Raw genomic sequence first — 17,491 nt, 5'->3', positions numbered from 1 at the left:
TGTTGTGGATCAAGCGGAATCATATTCATCATATGTCCACTTTCCCCTTAGCAGCTCATAAACCGAAATTCATCCTTGCATGTGCAAGACATTTTGATGCGGCTTCAAGAACCATCAAAGATCAAGATGACAATACTATCATTAGTCTTGATCCCGAGACTATTAATCATATATTTCATGTCCCTCACACTCCAGTTGTTACAAATATCACAAGAAAGAAGACTATGGAGAGGTGGAATGAAGATACTCCATCTTCTACCAAGTTTGTGAATGACAATTGGCTGATTACTAAGAGACTAAATCTTGTTAGATGGCTGGTTAAGGGAGTACGCACATGTGATTTCAAAGAAGAAATCAATGACCTCATCACACTTCTCAATCACTTGGCAGGGCTCAAGCATTCAAACACCTTCGAACCCTAGATGTATAAGTACATCTCACTCATAATACGGTCAAAAAAGAATGTGATTTGGGCTGAATTGGTGAGTGACTCAATATGCGAACAATTGGTGCGTGTTCTGTCAACTGGTGTGTTCAACATGAACTCCTACATGGTGTACATTGCTGCTGCTCTAGGCACCTTTTCTAGTTTATCAACCAAACATGACAGGTCTATAGTTTAGGTGTGGGAATTTTATGAGCAATTGCCTTTGAAGTAAAGTCGGATACACTTCAAAAGAGTTCAGGATGCCTTCTTTGGGCATTTTATGTGCTTGTTTGATCAAAAGATTCCTAATAAGTATCTAATGAGGCATGGAACAAGGTTAATGAGTATCGTTGCATGTTTTTACAATTCCCCAACTTTACATATTTGTGAGTTGGGTGTTTCAAGGGAGAGCCATACACACTACCAAGGCATCCCATAGATAGAATTAGACTGATGCAGTTAGCAAGACAACTTATGGAAGTCTAGGCTTATCAATCTAGTTTGCACCAGCCCGGAGTGGGGATCTCATCTCGAAACCCATCGAAGATTGGAGGATACTCAATAGATATTGTACCTAAGGCCAAGAATATGGAGTTTGAACTCCAAAGGATCACACTGAAAAAGTTTGCAGCCAAGAGTCGTTTTGATTGGAGGGGATTGCATGACAAGATGAGGAAGCAGTTATTGCACATGCATCGTCTAGAAGATCTCTAGATTGATGTATGTACCAAGGTGGATATATGGTGTATGGATTATACTCGATTAATTGTGAAACAAATTGTAGATTTCAACTTTTCTTAAATTCCTCTTGGTTTTGAAGATGATGATCAAATTTTAGATCTTGAATGTTTTCAGCATGATGTGGAGAAGTTACCCATTCTTCCTCCTACATGGTCATGCAAAGAAAACACGTCCATCTGGGATAGATTCCAATCTATCGTTGCTAATACCAACACATGGATGAAGAGAAGGTGTCTTAAATGCATAAAGATAAAGCCTAGCAAAGATTTTGATCCTGCTGGTCTGATTGGTTTGAGGTCAGAAATAAAAGGTAAAGCTAAAGATGGTACGTCCTCATCTACATTTGAATCTCTTGTTCAAAGTTTTCCCAAGTTGTCTATCAAAGGAGGAAAGGATTCAAGAGTACTTGAGGTGACAGAGATTGAATCTCAATCAATTCAAGTTGACTCAAGTGACAATGAAGCAAAGAAATCAAAGGAGTCATCAACTCTTGCTTCATGTCCTCTGGAAGTTCTTACTGCAAACTCTTTTCCGGATCCAACTCCAGTCTCAGATGAATCTCATGATTCGCCTTTAGGTGTTGCTATGGGTGCATTCTCCATTAAGCATCCATCTTTTTAAGATTCTGTGACTATTACACCAGCACTGCCTATATCGCCAGCCACACCTGCATTAGAAGCACAAGGAGATTAGTATGATTTTGAAAATGTTTTTGATGCATATTCCTTGTCTATTCCTTCTGCCATTGTTTGGTCTACAACATTGCTTGTTATAACTTCAGATCAGTTAATTTATTACTGAGGTCACACATAGCACTCCTCCTATGGCCATTCAGACTGAGACACTAGCTAGAGTTACTACTGTTATGCAAGGTAATCCTGAGTTAACTATGGTAACTACTACTTCAGCTAGTGCATCTTCTTTCAGTCTTCCTCCATGGTTGAGCATTGTTACACAGAAAAGAAAGAAAGAAAAAAGAAATTTCACTTGAAGAAGATGATAGACAAGTAAGCAAGCCAAGGGTTTCAAAGAATAAGAAAGCTAAAACAGTTTCTCGAGTGGTGGTTGATGATAATCACATCAAGTATGCTGAAGTGGCCAAACCTCTTGTGGAGAAATCTACCAAAGACATGCAGCCTGCTGATTATAGAATCACAAGGGTCGAACTTGGTAAGCAAACAAGGCTAAGTTATCAACAAGATGTGCATGAGGCAGTAAACTTTCTTTCTCGAAAGAATGATGAATTGTGGGAAAAGAAAGTGAAACTCAAAGAGAAGAATGCTCATTTGTTGGGAATCATCGAAGAGATGAAAAGGTCTTCTGCAAGTAGCGATCCTGTTTCAGTTGTACGCACAGAAAGGGAGAAGCAAAAGGCACATACTGCGAATGGAGCAGCAATATTGAAAAAGAAGGAATCCAAGTGATTCGAGAAGTATACCGGGAGTTGAGGAAAGGAAGAGAAATCTCTGCTAAAATGGATGACATGTTGAAATCACTTAACCGCTAATTTGAGTTGTTGGACAGGGATCTTGGTGCTTGGAATAACATGATAGAAGTTGATTTAGACTTCTTATGTGAGTATGATGTCATTACGTCTATTGAAATGTAACATGATTTCATGCATGTGATGGAAAACAAGAAACAAGTTCTCCAAAAGCTCATTGAAGAGATAAAGGCAGCAGTACTCATGGTATCTACTCAAGAAGATAAGATCAAAGAAGCTTTTAAAGAGTTGCCATGTGAAATCATCAATGAGGACAACATAGTAAGATGTCAACAAGAAATTCTCACAGAGTTTGTAGAAGCTATTAGCTTACAGTTTGAGTTGGATGACTTTAACATTAGTGTGTTCGACACATTTGCAAATTGGAAGTTTTCATCGAAGAATTTGCATAATCAAGTGGAGGATTGTAACAAGGAAACATATCGGGCAGCAAGCGCACTCAGGAAAGTTATCATGATCTTACAACACACTGGAGAACTAGATGCTGCGATTGTACGGGAGTCCCTATGGAAATTTGGAGAGCTGGTTGATACCATTTGAAAACTCCAAATCATATTTTAAATGCTTTAATCAGATTAGTGATAGGAGAGCTACGTGTAAAGAGCATCTATGTTGTGAATACAGGATAACATGTACATGTACAATCAGCTCATGTAAGTTACAACTGCATTAGGCATGCAACTTTGAATCAAGTCAAAGCAATTAGTTAGGATAAGTATTGGTGGTTGAGGTTGTTCCACTTTTTCCTCCACCTTTCTCTCTTCATTTTTCCTATATAAAGGAGAGAGTTCATTGAAAATAATCATCTTTTTCTTTATTAGAGAAGGTTGGGCTTGTAACTTGAAGTCTTTGTATTTCTTTGTGCAAATCTTTGAAGTGAATAAAGAAGCAAGTTATTCCCAAACTTTGTGTTGAGATACTTGGAACTGATCATTGTTTCTTATCTTACTTTCATTCATTCATCTTTGTTACTTCTCTCCTTTAAGGCATTTGAATGTTTGATGTTGTTTTTGGTAGACTTTGAGCTTTCTTGAACAAGATTTTATATAGTTTGTTAGTGGCAGCAAGTACTAAGATTTGAAGACTTTGAGCTTGATTCCTTAGTATATTATTTCATATCTAGATAGTTGAACAAAGACTTTGAGCTTTGTTAGCTGTTCACTTTTTTGTTTCAAGAAGGTTGCGCGTAGGAGAATTTGGGTTCTTGCTATCAACCACATAAGTCAAGTATAACTGCTGTCTTAAGGTCGTTCTTACATCGATACTTAAGTCACCGGTATTACTGTAGCAATAGATTCCTTTTGTTTAATTACGAGTAGTAGTTGGTAATAGAAAATCATTCCTGAAAAAAGAGGAATTGATTTAGTGAACCATCCTTTTGTCAATTTCAATTAGGTCTTTGTTGTAGCCACCTACAGTAAGAAGGGAGCATCCCCTATTGCTGAGAGGAGAGATTTATCTCACTACACTGTTGCCTAAAGTTCCCATTTTGCAAGCTGTGGTCACAATGGCTTACAAAATATTTAGCGAACATTGTCTAATCCTCTTATTCTTTATTTCTCTAATACATGTTGTGAATTCTTTGAATCCTCGAGAATAAGAGGATTTGATCTTGTATCTTGCTCTTTAGATGTAAAAGTTAAATTGCTCCAAGTGTCAATAGCATATTGCCTCCCACCTAAAGTGAGGTCTCTATCACGACAATTGCATCTATACTTTGCTTGTAAGACTTCGAAAGAATTATTGTCAACATCTGAACTTAGAATTGGGTGGTTGACAAAATATGTGAAGTGGCCTGGTGTCTAATTCTTTGAGAGCATTTCTCATATCTTCGAAATGCTCCATGGTGTTAGTTGAAGGAGGACATTATTATTATAACCGCACAATGCCTCTTCAATTGTTTCTTTTGTTAACTTTAAAATTGAAGTGAGGTCTATATGACAATTATTGCGTGTACACTTTACTTGTAAAACTTTGAAAGAACTATTGTCAAAATATCTGAATTTAGTATTGGATTGCGGATAATAGATGCAAACAGGCTTGATATCTAATCCTTTAAAAGAACTTCTCATATTTCCCAAACTCTCCATGGTGTTGGTTGGATGGAGGAGATGATTATCATAACCAATCAATGACTCGTCAATCTTTCCTTTTGTGAATATGTTGTGAATTTCCTCTATAATTATTTATACATAATAGAGATATAATTCAATAATGTAGGTTAAATGCATTTATATAATTAAAAAAAGTTTCCTTGATAACAATTATAAAGGGAAAAAATCAAAATACTTCAACTACAACTCATGTAACATGGGTCAGTGAGTTTGACTCATTGAATCTTTATAGCAGTATCATAGTTGAAAGCGTAATAAAAATAATCATCAAAATAATTATTCTAAATATTTAAAATTGTACTTTATGGTATATCCAAACATGTCAGCCCCTATTTTAATTAAATTTGAAAAAATTCACTACATTTGGAGGAAAATAGTGATTTTTCAAAAAAATCAAATTCTTTAGTAAAAATCAAAATATTAATAAAAATTGAAGTTAGCTATCCAAAAACGAATGATGTGACTTTTCTAAAAGTTTACAATATTGCGCAGGAGGAAAACATCTAAAAACACCTAGAAATGGCAGTGAAAAGCAGAAATCAGCATTGTCATTTCTTAAATAAGGTAACAAAGTAATAAAATGATTAAGGCATGTGCTGTTGAGTGCATGCTTCCTCAAGATTTGTTTTTGTTTTCCTCTTCTAAAACAATGAAGGATAATGATAAGAAAAAGATTCAAGTGGAGGCATACCATCTTTCTTTGATACTTGGGGATGAAGACACGGTTCTGGCATTAATGACATGCACATGCATCCCTTGACCAAATTTAAAACTTATACATTTATATGGTGCAGCAAAGTCAACTGTTGCTGAAATCTTTGAACTTATGGCCAAAATCTCCTTTGGTGAAGATTGAACGTGCATCCCCTTCAATGCCATGTCAAGATAAGTACACCTGAAAGTAGAGCTACAAATTTGGAATGTTAAGTACAATGAAAAGTGCAAAAATGCACAATTTCTTCCCTGAATGGAAACCAAAAAGCCTTTGCAAATCACGTAAGTCAAATACAATACAAGAAAACTAAAATCAGTAACAGTTATATGGAAAAACAATATTTCACACCATGGTCCCTTCATAACAGTAATCGACATTAAGTTTTATTGTGAAAAAGAGTTCCAATGCCATCTCATTATATGAACCTGACTGGCCAAAAAGGATGAATGTTTTAACCAAGAGAAAAAAACTAGAAACACAATTAGCAACCCAGAAAGCTGGAAAACTAGAAGATAATCCAAGACGTAAACAGGCACTTAGCATATCTGAGAATACTCCAGATCACATTCTATTCAACAATAGAAATCTTACATTGCATAATTCAATGAAAGCTATGATTGCACAACAGCAAATCTAGAAATGTCTTGCATTTGACTTTTGGTCATCTAATTCATATGTAATCTTAAATCATTAATAATGTCTAATTCATTGATGCAATCTTAAATTATTAAAATTTAAAATGCCAACATATTTAGGCTTAAGAAGCAATGGTACAGGACAAAGACACTATTTTGAAATTCCCATAGAAGCAGAAATTGGGGAAAAAATCCCGAATATATCCAATTAATCAGGAATCAGGTCCTGCCCCGATGTTTTCCCCCAAAAATTACATAAAATCAGTCAATCGTTAGTCAACAATTTTTCCAAAAAAAACATGATTAAACTGGTTAGAAATCGCAAAAAAACAGGATTAATCTGCAAAAAAATGCACCATAAAACCCTAAAATGCACAACTTTTTCTTATAAGATGACTTCAGGCAATCATTTCTTATAAAAGTGGCAACGATTTACAGAGAATGGCTTGCAGAGCAGAGGATTCGCCGGCGCAGGAATAAAAAGAGGATTACAAAGAGTTGAGAAGTCCAAGTTTTTACATCTGTTTAAAAATTTGCTTCTATATTGATCTTCAATTCTTCAGTATAGTCGATAGTAGATAGATCCTGCATGTATATTGTGTTTGTATCCAGCTTTCTTAAGTTGATATCCATTTACTAAAAACAGCTTCTTTATGTTGATATTGTGATTCTTCTGTATATAATGTTTGTATAGAGCGATGTTTTCTGTATTTTGTAAAATAATTGTTGTCCCTTGAGTATAATTTAGCAACTTACTACTCTTTATATTGTATATTATACTGATAATATACAACAACTGTACATCATACTGAATCCTGATAATATATATTATACTGAATCCTAATAATATATAATATATAGTATATTATACTGTGTAATATACAATAAACTGTAGATAATGCTGATAAGAGAAAGAAATGTAATTTAATGTTAAACTGTATATTATACTGTTAAAAATTTATATTAAAATAAAATAGCTCTAAAACTAAAAAAAATCTATTGTCCTGCATCGTTATTATATATATTGTCAGTCTAAATTTACTGTTGAAAATTATACTGATAGCGTACAGATAATATATTGTATATTGTACACTGTATAATATTACTGCCTTTTGGAATTTAATCTTTAGAGGTCCGCAGAAATTATTCAATAAACAGATAAAAAATCCACTATAAACCCAAGCTGTGTAAAAGTATCCATTTGTGTATCTATTTGCATTCTATATTTTAAGTATTTAAGAAGCTTTTGCAGATTCTTGATCACAATGCCGTGTGAGACTTTGCATAGACAGTGAACACATTACACATCAATTACCGGTACAACTAAAGGTTAATTGTGATTGGTGTCTAAATGAAGTCAATGATTGTAATGTCCCCACTTCCCAGATGAACTTTTAATAACAATAGAGTTTAAATATAGAATTAAACAAATAAAATAATAGAATAATTATATTTATTACAATTACGTTGATTAAATTAAATAAATAATTTAGTATATTATAATCTAAATCATTATAATAACAATATAAGGTATTAATATTATATAGGAATGTAATGATTATGAATAATAATATTAGAAAAATACTATAATTGATAAATAACATAATCTAATCTCTTATCAATATGATAAAGTAATAATGTATTATAAAGATCTTGTTAAATTAATAAAAAAATGGTCAGAGAAATAACAATTTATAACACTGTTAGTGATAATAATAATAAATAAAAGAAAGAATACATTTTATTAAACCAAGCAATGAACAAAGGTCGTGACCCTAGTCGCAACCCTTCAAACTCTGTCACCACCTATATAAAAACCATGTATCATGTTCTTATATGAAAGGGAGGAGTACATAACATAACAGGAAAAACAGTTCACACAGAAGTACTAAATAGCGATTGGGAGGAGATCAAAACATGCCATATATACATATCCAAATCAGTGGTGACAATGTCTAATTTGGTGTTCACAACTCCACTAAAAGAGTTTGTCATATAGAGTATATCAAACATGAATTAAGCCATGGATAATACAAAGAATTTATCAGAGGAGCATATCTGTTCTTATGTTCAATTTAGATGGACACCATTCAGGGTAAGGAGCAGCATTCATCATATTAAGAGAACACAAACAAGAGATAGGAAGAACTTCCAACAGTTGGAGAAGTTGTTAGGGATTGACTTTCTTCTACACTTAAAAAAGACAGCTCCTTCATGGTTTTAGGTCTTTCAAGGTATGCTTTTAGCAATGGTAGAAAAGGAAACTAATAAAAATTGATATATAAATGAATAAAAGGAGAATTTAAGGTTAAACTAGGAAAGGGAACCAATACCATGATCCAACTTCAAGGAGGAACACTCGAATATGATTCTGATTAATAATGAAAGATACAACTAGGGTTTCAAATAAGAAATGACATCTAACATGCGAAAGACACATTTACCAGAAGTTTCAGACTCGTTTATTAAAAACCTGCGTATAATTTTATGGCAATTGTATAAAGGAAAACAACTGAATGTCAAACAAAACAGAAAATATATAGGAAAAGGCTACATGATAGACACACAAGTAATCTTACAATATAAAGGAACAGTATGCTGGCTCTATGGCCAGCCCATTATTCTTTAATCAATCCAAAAAGGAGGCCTCCCCAACTCCTTTGCTTATGTACACTGCATGAGAATCCCTTATTTCCATAAAAAACAGAAATAAACCTTTTATTTGGTAATAATTTCATTTATAGTTTTATGATTTATCCCTTGTAACTCTCCCATATTTGACTTATATTTCAGACCTATTAAACCCTCTAACATAATTTTACAAAGCCCTTTTAATAAATGTATATGTTACTCATTAATACAAAATGAGTTAAAATATTAATTAATTGACACAATAAAATGTTAGCTGCCTCTCAACATTGACAAGTATTCAAATGATAAGTAGGAGATATTTTCCATGCCAAGTCAACTTGTGATATCACTATCAGAATTCTACTATGTAATTTTTTGAGTCAAACTCATCAACCCATGTTTCATGAGTAGTGGTTCACAAAAACCCATCTCTCATGAGAATGAATGGAACACTAGCACTCATTGCATCTTGGTGATACTTGCAGAGATAAAGCACCATGACTTCCCACCAAGTCACCCATCTCAGTGCTATTCCAGCTCTAGCATGGTTAACCACGAAGTTTCCTCCAAGTTCAAGCCCACTTTGGTTGCAACCCCATTTGCATTTGCAACCTCCACGGTTAAGCCCATAAGAATTCAAATGTCAAGACATTATGTCAAAAAATTTGGATTTGTGGGTTGTATGTATTCATTTCTAAAAACAATATTAATTTCTCCTCACTTTGAAACCCCTTTTGAGACATCAGATCTTGATTTTCATCAATTCCAAATCTGCTTCAGAAGATTATCTATGACTGCTTAACTTCTGCTGATATTTGAGAATAGTGGATTATTTCAACTCAACCCTACTTCAACACATATAATTGGGTTGCTTTGTGGTGTTTAATAAATCAATCACTTTCATTGGTTTGATGTTGCATCCTAATGGTCTCTGAAATAGCTAAGTTCTCAGAAACTAGTTGTCTATAGCTAATATTTCCATATTCAACTTTATTCTTCTAGCATTCACTACCTCTTCCCTTATGTTGTTGTGCATCAAGAAGTGCTCTTTTTAGCAGCTCATGGAGATAAAAGAATGGAATTTTATACTTTTTGTGGTCTTCAAATAAGGTTGAGAACAAACTTTCAATTGAATGTCAGGCTGACCCATTATAAATATAAAGTGCAATCCTCTTTAATTGAAAGAGCCTATATTGAGTGATCTTTTGTGAAGATATAAGTTGCCCAAGTGAAAAGAGATCCTAAACAAATTCATTGTAGTCTTAACATTAGAAAATGAAATCAATCTAAGTTACTAATTCGGGTTCGGGGACGGATTCGAGTTCGAGTTCGGGTTCGTGGGTTCAAGCAATTTTTTTTCCCATTTGGGTTCGTGGGTGGATTCGTGAATATATATATATACAAAAAAATAAAAGAAACCCATGGGTCCTCCTGGGTTCATCGTGGGTCCTCTCGGGTTCGCCACGGGTCCTCCTGGGTTCGCCATGGGTCCTCCCGATTTTGCTACAAGTTTGGGCAAGATCCTTACTTTGGACTGTGAGTCCACTCTAAACAAATTCATTGTAGTCTTAAGATTAGAAAATGAAATCAATCTAAGTTACCGATTTGGGTTCAAGGACGGATTCGAGTGCGAGTTCGAGTTCGTGGGTTCGTGCAAAAAAAAATTCCCATTTGGGTTCGTGGGTGGGTTCGTGAGTATATATATAAAAGAAACCCGCAAGTCCTAGATTCATCGTGGGTCCTCCCAAGTTTGCTACAAGTCCTTTCGAGTTGGCCACAAGTCCTCCTGGGTTCACCACATGTCCTCCTGGGTGGGTCCAAGCAAGGTCCTTGTTTTGGACTATGGGTCCACCCGGTGGGCATGAACCCGGGCGGACCCACAGTCCAAAATAAGGACCCTACCTGAGCCCATAGCAAACTCGGGCGCAAAGCCGAACCCACGTGAACCCAAACCCAAATCTGGGCAGCAAGGTCCAAACTCAGTAACTAAGAGATCAATGATTCACAACTATAAATCTGACATGTGGAGTTCAATTAATTTCGTGGTTTTATCAACACACTCGAATGTGTCTGAATCATGCATGAATATGTTCAATTTGAAAGGCTTCCTCTTTGCATTGGTGATCACCTTTCAATATCCCCTATAGAAAACATCCATTTTCAAAAGTTTACTAATTGAAGTCATCTCTCTTAAAAAACTCCGTTTGAGGAATGACTAGCAATGATTCATAACTTGTGTAGTTATGTTTAAGAAAAATGTCAAAAAGCTGAACAAAAACCTTTTCTCTCTCTATAAGTTTTTTATTTTCTAACCAAAACCTCAACACATGTTTAGGCCAAATTTGTATCCATAATCTTGGGTTTCAAACTTAGGAAGAAATTTGTGACACTCCATGTCTCTACTAGGTAAATGAAAGCACAGACTGCAAAATCAAGACCATGAATCTCATAGTGAGCAAGATTAGCTTTACAAAATTCATAGCAGATCATACATTGTTACATTACTATCTACTGTCTAGTGCTATCAATATGCTATGTGCCTATCCTTTTCATTTGTTCGAGCATATTAAGTGCAATAATATAATGACATGGTATCTATATCATGTAACCATCACATTCCATGAAATCGCATCTCATTAAGGAATTTAACAAACTAAGGCTTAGTCTACACTTTCATGACATGCATTCTTATTGCTACAATGCTTTGGCATGGACTAGGAGGATATTGGGATGGGCTATAAGTAGTGAATTGGGCTTTAAGCCTATCAGTTGCATTTATTCAAAGAATTCTTAAGTGTTCTCAACAAATCCCAATTTGTATGTAACTTGCAACCATTTATATCAACCACGTTAATTAAGAGATATTTGATCAAACATCTAACGTTCCTTGTCTATGATTACACATGTTGTATACATGCTAACCAGAGCATTTACAAGCATAATTTTGATAAAGATCCTCATTTCCATTATGGTCTGATGGATGCCCAAACACCATTGCAAAGCTCTTGTTTTAACAAGTTACAAAGATGATGACAATGGTTCTGGAGCTCAACTTTATACTTGCTGATCGCACTTGCTTTAAAATTTCTAATGCTTGTCCACTGAATCATTTGCCTGCATATCCTTCAATCATGCTGACCTAAGATTGCATTTCTTCAAGGTATTGTGTTAATTGGTGTGTGATCATTATATGTTGCTTCAAAGTTTAAATTGCCCTACATGTGCAAAAGGAGAATACTCACAAGGGCACGAAGTTGCAATGATTTTCCACGTAAACTCTTTTTAGGGTTCAAGGAGTTCATGAACCATCTAATTCCTCAAAAAATTCAAAACTTGTAGAAAATGCCTACAAAATGTCATTTTGGGGATTTGGAGCTACAAAAAACCAAAAACGCTCCAACAAAGTGTGTTTCAAGATATTTAATTGTTCTTCAACTTGTAAAAGTGTTTATTAAGAATAGTGTCAGGGGTTTGGTGGGCTTTCAAACCACTGAATTCTGTGATATGTTCAAGCAAACACAAAAGCTCTGACATGAAGTGTATTTCAGCTATACCTATGATTTCTTAAACTGTTGAAGATCTCAAATCAAATTTGTTCAAGCCATTTCCAAGAGTTATTTTAATTGCTTCTTCAACATACACCTCATGTCTTGGCATCGGACTTCTGCTACTTCAGTTTGAGAACACAAACATATGAATTGATCATAAACATTCTCAATTTCTTCACAATGCCATTCTAACCAGATCAAGCTTCCAGATCAAGCTTCTTCAGGGCTTAAACCATCCAAAAATTTATTTGATGCTCAAATTAACAAAAGGAAAGTTGTATTTATTGCTTACACCCACTACTGCAAGTCCATTCACTATGTGAGCTTGCTAATATATCTATTTGTTGGCATAACTAGATGATATAGTGCATGTTTGATGGTCAATTGATCAGTGTTTTTGTTGTCATTGATGTCAACTTGAAGGTTGTCTACTAACTGTTTACTGGGGAGCATTATTCTAGACTCTACAAAATACAAATCCAGTGTATGGTTGATTTGTGTGTTGAGTTAGGTTGATATGGAGGCTCAGAGATGTCTCAAGATTATAATGTGCAATTTCATGTACTGCACACAAGTATGGAGAAAGTTATGATTGACTGAAGTGTCACAGCTTTACCGGGTTCAATAGTTTGTGACAGATAGAGAATAATTTGATTGGTGTATCAAATCTATAATGATCTAGATGTTGTTATTCAAGATTTATGATCTATACTCTGTTATGTGATCATTGGTACAGTTTTGTATGATTTGATTTACAAAAAGACATGTTTTGGATCAATTCAAGCATGTTCACGAGAAAAAGTAGAAACACTTAGTACAATTTATATTTGATCCTCAACCAGTAGGATTAAGGCCAACTCTAGTAGATCTTCCGTGATGTAAAGTTAAGTTATGATTTGGCACTAATGGGTTATGTTGAATTGGTCATACATTGGTCATTGTGATCGAAATTCTTGAATTTATGCATGTTCATTGGAAAATATGTATAAAACCATATGTTCTTTGTTGAATCATTGTGCAGTTCAAATTGGTGATTGAAATTATCTGGTAAAAGACAAATTAGGGTTTAGTAACATTGGCAGGCCTGAGGCAAAATTCAAATGTAACACGTTTTGGTTAAGGCAATGATCGCCATGGAGATTGAGGCGTGTATTTATATGACACAATGTTTTAGTTGCAAGCGTAATGATCGTGAATGGTGTGTGAGATCAAGCCAGTGGATGAATTCTTGCAGTCAGAGGCAAATGTTGAGCTGAATTGGATCTGTACAATCAATTTAGACATGTTATTCCCAGATCACTTACCTTGTTGAATCCTAACAAGTTATCATGTCTGAATCTCTTAACTAGGTGGTGAGCAGGATTCTAACAGGTATGAAGATTAATTCCTTTAACCTGGTGGCTCATTAGCTTGAGTTAGAAATCCTCCTACGAGGTTAATCCTAACAACGTAAAGCTCCTAAAAGGGCTAGAGGCAAATCCCTTAACCATGTGACTCCTAATAGGGTTTGCTCTTAGCAGGGCATTATTGCAAGCTCCTAACAGGGCTAAGCCTTTAACTAAGCACATTTCAAAAGAGTGCAAAATACTTGTGGGTACTAATTCCCACTGTGGTTTTTCCCTCTGACCAAGGGTTTCCACGTGAAAAATATTGGTGTCTTTGTGTTACTTGTGTGGATGTTTTATTAGTTGTCTTAATGATAGTTTCAAAAGTTTACATTGCATGCATGTGGTGAACGGTTAAATGGTTAAGATCTGTTTTGGTTGATGTTTATTTGATAAGTTGGTGAAAGTTTTGAATCTGACAGATTAATGATTCACACCCCCCCAAGTAATCTTGGACCTTAAGTATATTAACAATCTCCCTTTTGTGACACATTTTGTTGCAGATTGTAAGAATCAGTGGTCACTTCACCAACTTTTGAGTGAAACTGCAAAAAATATTTTGAGATACCCCACACAATCTCCAACAATTTCATGAGGATTATTTCAATGCAAAGCAGAGTCTCATTCTCCAATGTACCATTGAAATTCTAGGAATGTTAATATGTCATCAAGAAGAAGACCCACTTCCACTTCCATGTCCACTCCATTTATTCGAAGTACCTGCAGCCATCCTCATCCATCGATATGTTCAATTTAATTTACAAGTTCCATGCAATGTCCAGTCTCGTTCTCCACTGTGCCCTTGAGTTGAAACTCTTGAAGCACTGATATGCCCCGTATTTAGCCATCAAGAAGAAAACCCACTTCCACTCAACTTCTACAAAGTACCTCCAGTCCATCTCATCCATCCATGCGTTCAACTTAATATATAAGTTCTGCATCTCAATATGGAGCCTAATAGAGAGAGGTAGAGGGTTTTCATTGTGTTCAGTTTTTCAGTCTTCTCTGTTTCTGATGTGCATATCATGACATTATGCAGCTATTTTACCATGTGTACTGTTGGCATTATAAAGCCTCATTTTCAATTTGGCTACTGGTTTGTGATTTAATGGTCTTTTGAAATCACAGTTCCAATTTTCCAAACATAATAAAGGTTTGACAGTAAAGACACTATCTGATCAAGGTAAAACAGATTCGCACACAAAACCTGTACAGGAAACCTCTTGTTAATTAGGTTTCCACTTTCCTAAGTAATAACCCATTTTACACAAATGATGGAAAAACAGATTTGTGCAGTAGCTCACTTGAATTACACTATATACCTGGCATGTTCTTTTAACTTCTATATGGCGAACGATTTATCAAATAAATTGCAAATTAAAAATGTCAAAGGTTCTAGATAATAATTTACAAGTTCATAATGACTTTGAGACCAGATAGGATTGACAACTGTGGCATAATGATAGAACTCTTGCATTTATCTTGATTTGTTGCAGTATCCAAGTGAGATTTGATTTTATTGCTTGAAGTTCAGCAGCGGCACAAAATGATGGGTTGTACTTAAATTATCAAAAAAATTGCAAATTAAAAATGCCAAAGGTTATAGATAATAATTTACACGTTCATAACGTTCATAATGACTTTGAGACCAGATAGGATTGACAGCTATGGCATAATGATAGAACTCTTGCATTTATCTTGATATGTTGCAGTATCCAACTGAGATTTGATTTTATTGCTTGAAGTTCAGCAGTGGCACAAAATGATGGGTTGTACTTAAACTTTAACAAACACAAATGGTACAAAGAAACAACGCACTGTGCAATGATTACCTGAATAAAAGCCTCCAAATGACCAAATTCAAGCTGCAATTTTACCCTATCGTAAATCTTGAAATAGCAGCATACAATACAAATGAGATGAATAAAGTTAGAAAGATTTACCTTCCCAGAAATTTTTATTCAAGAAAGAAGCACTCCTTATCTGCCTTTCTTTACTCATTACCAAATGTCAATAAAATTGCAGAAAATAACACCATAACGTATTGTAGTTAAGGATGCCGCCAAAAACTGTCTTGAAAATTAAATCCTAGGAGTTAAAGCTGTGGATTTGTTGCACAACATCGGAGTGCATTTCCTTAAAACAAGCAAGCTGGATGTTTCACACATGGAAAAAAATTCCTTCAAATAACATCTGACATCCTGAGTTTTACAGTATTCATATCAAATGGACGTGTAACAGGAATAAACTATTTCTGAACATATAAGTTTCTGACATTTTAATTAGTTTCAGCATTACTCAATGCCAGAAAAGTAACTTCTCGTCTCCAAAACATTAAGATTGAAACAAACAAACAAACAAACAAGATAATGGCGGTATAAAGAAAACAGCGGTGCAGATTTTGACAATTGAAAATCCACTATACAAACAAGCCTCCTCCAATTAAAATGTGGCAATGGTGTGATTAAAGTCAGCTTAGAAACTGCATCTTACCAGACACAATTTTAGGAACTCAAGCACATGGCCTACTAACAAATGCTGCTTCTAGGAGAGAGAAAATCCCACCGATCTTTTCACTTGGATGCCGCTAGAAACACAAAACTGTAGGTTATTAAACCGCATACAATTTTTATTTTCACCATCCCTAAATTGATCGTAGTTGAAACGCAGTCCTGGTAGATGTGATGGAAAAGAACAGACCTGAGTAACAGCCAACGGCCATGGCAGCCCTGATTTTCTAATTTTTTAAGGGGACGAAGAAATAATAAATTGCCCCAAATTCTACGAGGGCGAAAAAAATTGAATTGAAATTGGACCTTCGACTTCCCCCTGACGAAACGATGGATAGCCTTTCTATACGAATCACTCAAATTTCTAATTATTAACAAAAATTGCATTATGTAATGACGGTATGATTGGAGGAGCTTTTGATTTTCAAAATATAATTTTTTTTTGAAAATTTCTTTCATAAATGAATGAATTTAAAAGATCTCTATAATATCTGTTTCTTAAATAAATAATAAAAATTCGATGAGTAAATGAATTTTAATGGTGTCTATAAGAACAAATGTTTATAGAATGGAGAATTAAATTCTAAATTATCTTTATGATTTGATGTTAATGTTAATTTTTTTCATTACATAATTTCAACCCACAATTTTATGAAGTCTTGTTAAAGTCAGCTTAGATAATTCTTAATGAATATCTTGGTAGGGAGCACTTCCAAAGATATAGTGTCATTTAATTTCTACTTTTACTTTATTGTTATAGAAAGTACAGAGTTTTTACTTTATTGTTATAGAAAGTACGCATTCATTCTTTCTCTTTCCAAACCTCTTTGAAAATCATCTATTAGTGAGACTCAATTATAATTTTGAATGTCTTCACTAACAATCTAGACCTAATATTAAACAAGGGGCACATGCGCCAAAGTTGCTGCCTTCATGTTTTTATGGTTGATTGAAGTAGCTTTTGCAATGATCTCTATTTTGTCAACGCCTCTATGTTTTACTAATGGAAACTTATGGCTCAAGATAAGTTTCTTGTGTTTAGTGAGGAACTAATGGAAAATGTTGAAGTGTCTTTTAAAATGGAAACGTTCATAACATTTTTATGTATATGTACAACTAAGCTAGTGTTGATATCAAGGATGCCTATGACCCATGGGATATAATGTTATACGAAGAGAGAGGTAAAAGAGAGAATGATATGTTATTATAAGGACAAGTAACGGTAGAATAATAGAAAGAGGTGAAAAGAATTTGCAAAATATTAATAATTTTATTATTTTA

At 34.5% G+C, this 17,491-nt stretch overlaps 1 protein-coding gene across 2 annotated transcripts in view; it reads right to left on the bottom strand.

Moving 5' to 3' along the window:
- LOC149575758 (uncharacterized) overlaps positions 1-16,568 on the bottom strand; it is a 46,398-nt gene extending 29,830 nt beyond the window's left edge. Inside the window, exons 1-3 of one of the 2 annotated variants that reach the window (XM_089815546.1) lie at positions 16,401-16,568; positions 16,194-16,287; positions 5,478-5,693 (exon numbers count right to left, since the gene is read on the bottom strand). In XM_089815546.1, coding sequence (XP_089671672.1) covers positions 5,478-5,665 — 188 coding nt within the window. In that variant the 5' untranslated portion in view covers positions 5,666-5,693; positions 16,194-16,287; positions 16,401-16,568. The remainder of the gene's footprint in view (positions 1-5,477; positions 5,694-16,193; positions 16,288-16,400) is intronic. The other variant, XM_089815547.1, reaches the window with a different exon arrangement.
- Positions 16,569-17,491: the final 923 nt, after the last annotated feature.

The sequence above is a fragment of the Cupressus sempervirens genome, chromosome 2 (assembly GCF_028749045.1).
Source record: "Cupressus sempervirens isolate cs-2001-9-10 chromosome 2, ASM2874904v1, whole genome shotgun sequence".
NCBI classification, from domain to species: Eukaryota; Viridiplantae; Streptophyta; class Pinopsida; order Cupressales; family Cupressaceae; genus Cupressus; species Cupressus sempervirens.
This window is presented reverse-complemented; position numbering and strand designations above follow the sequence as displayed.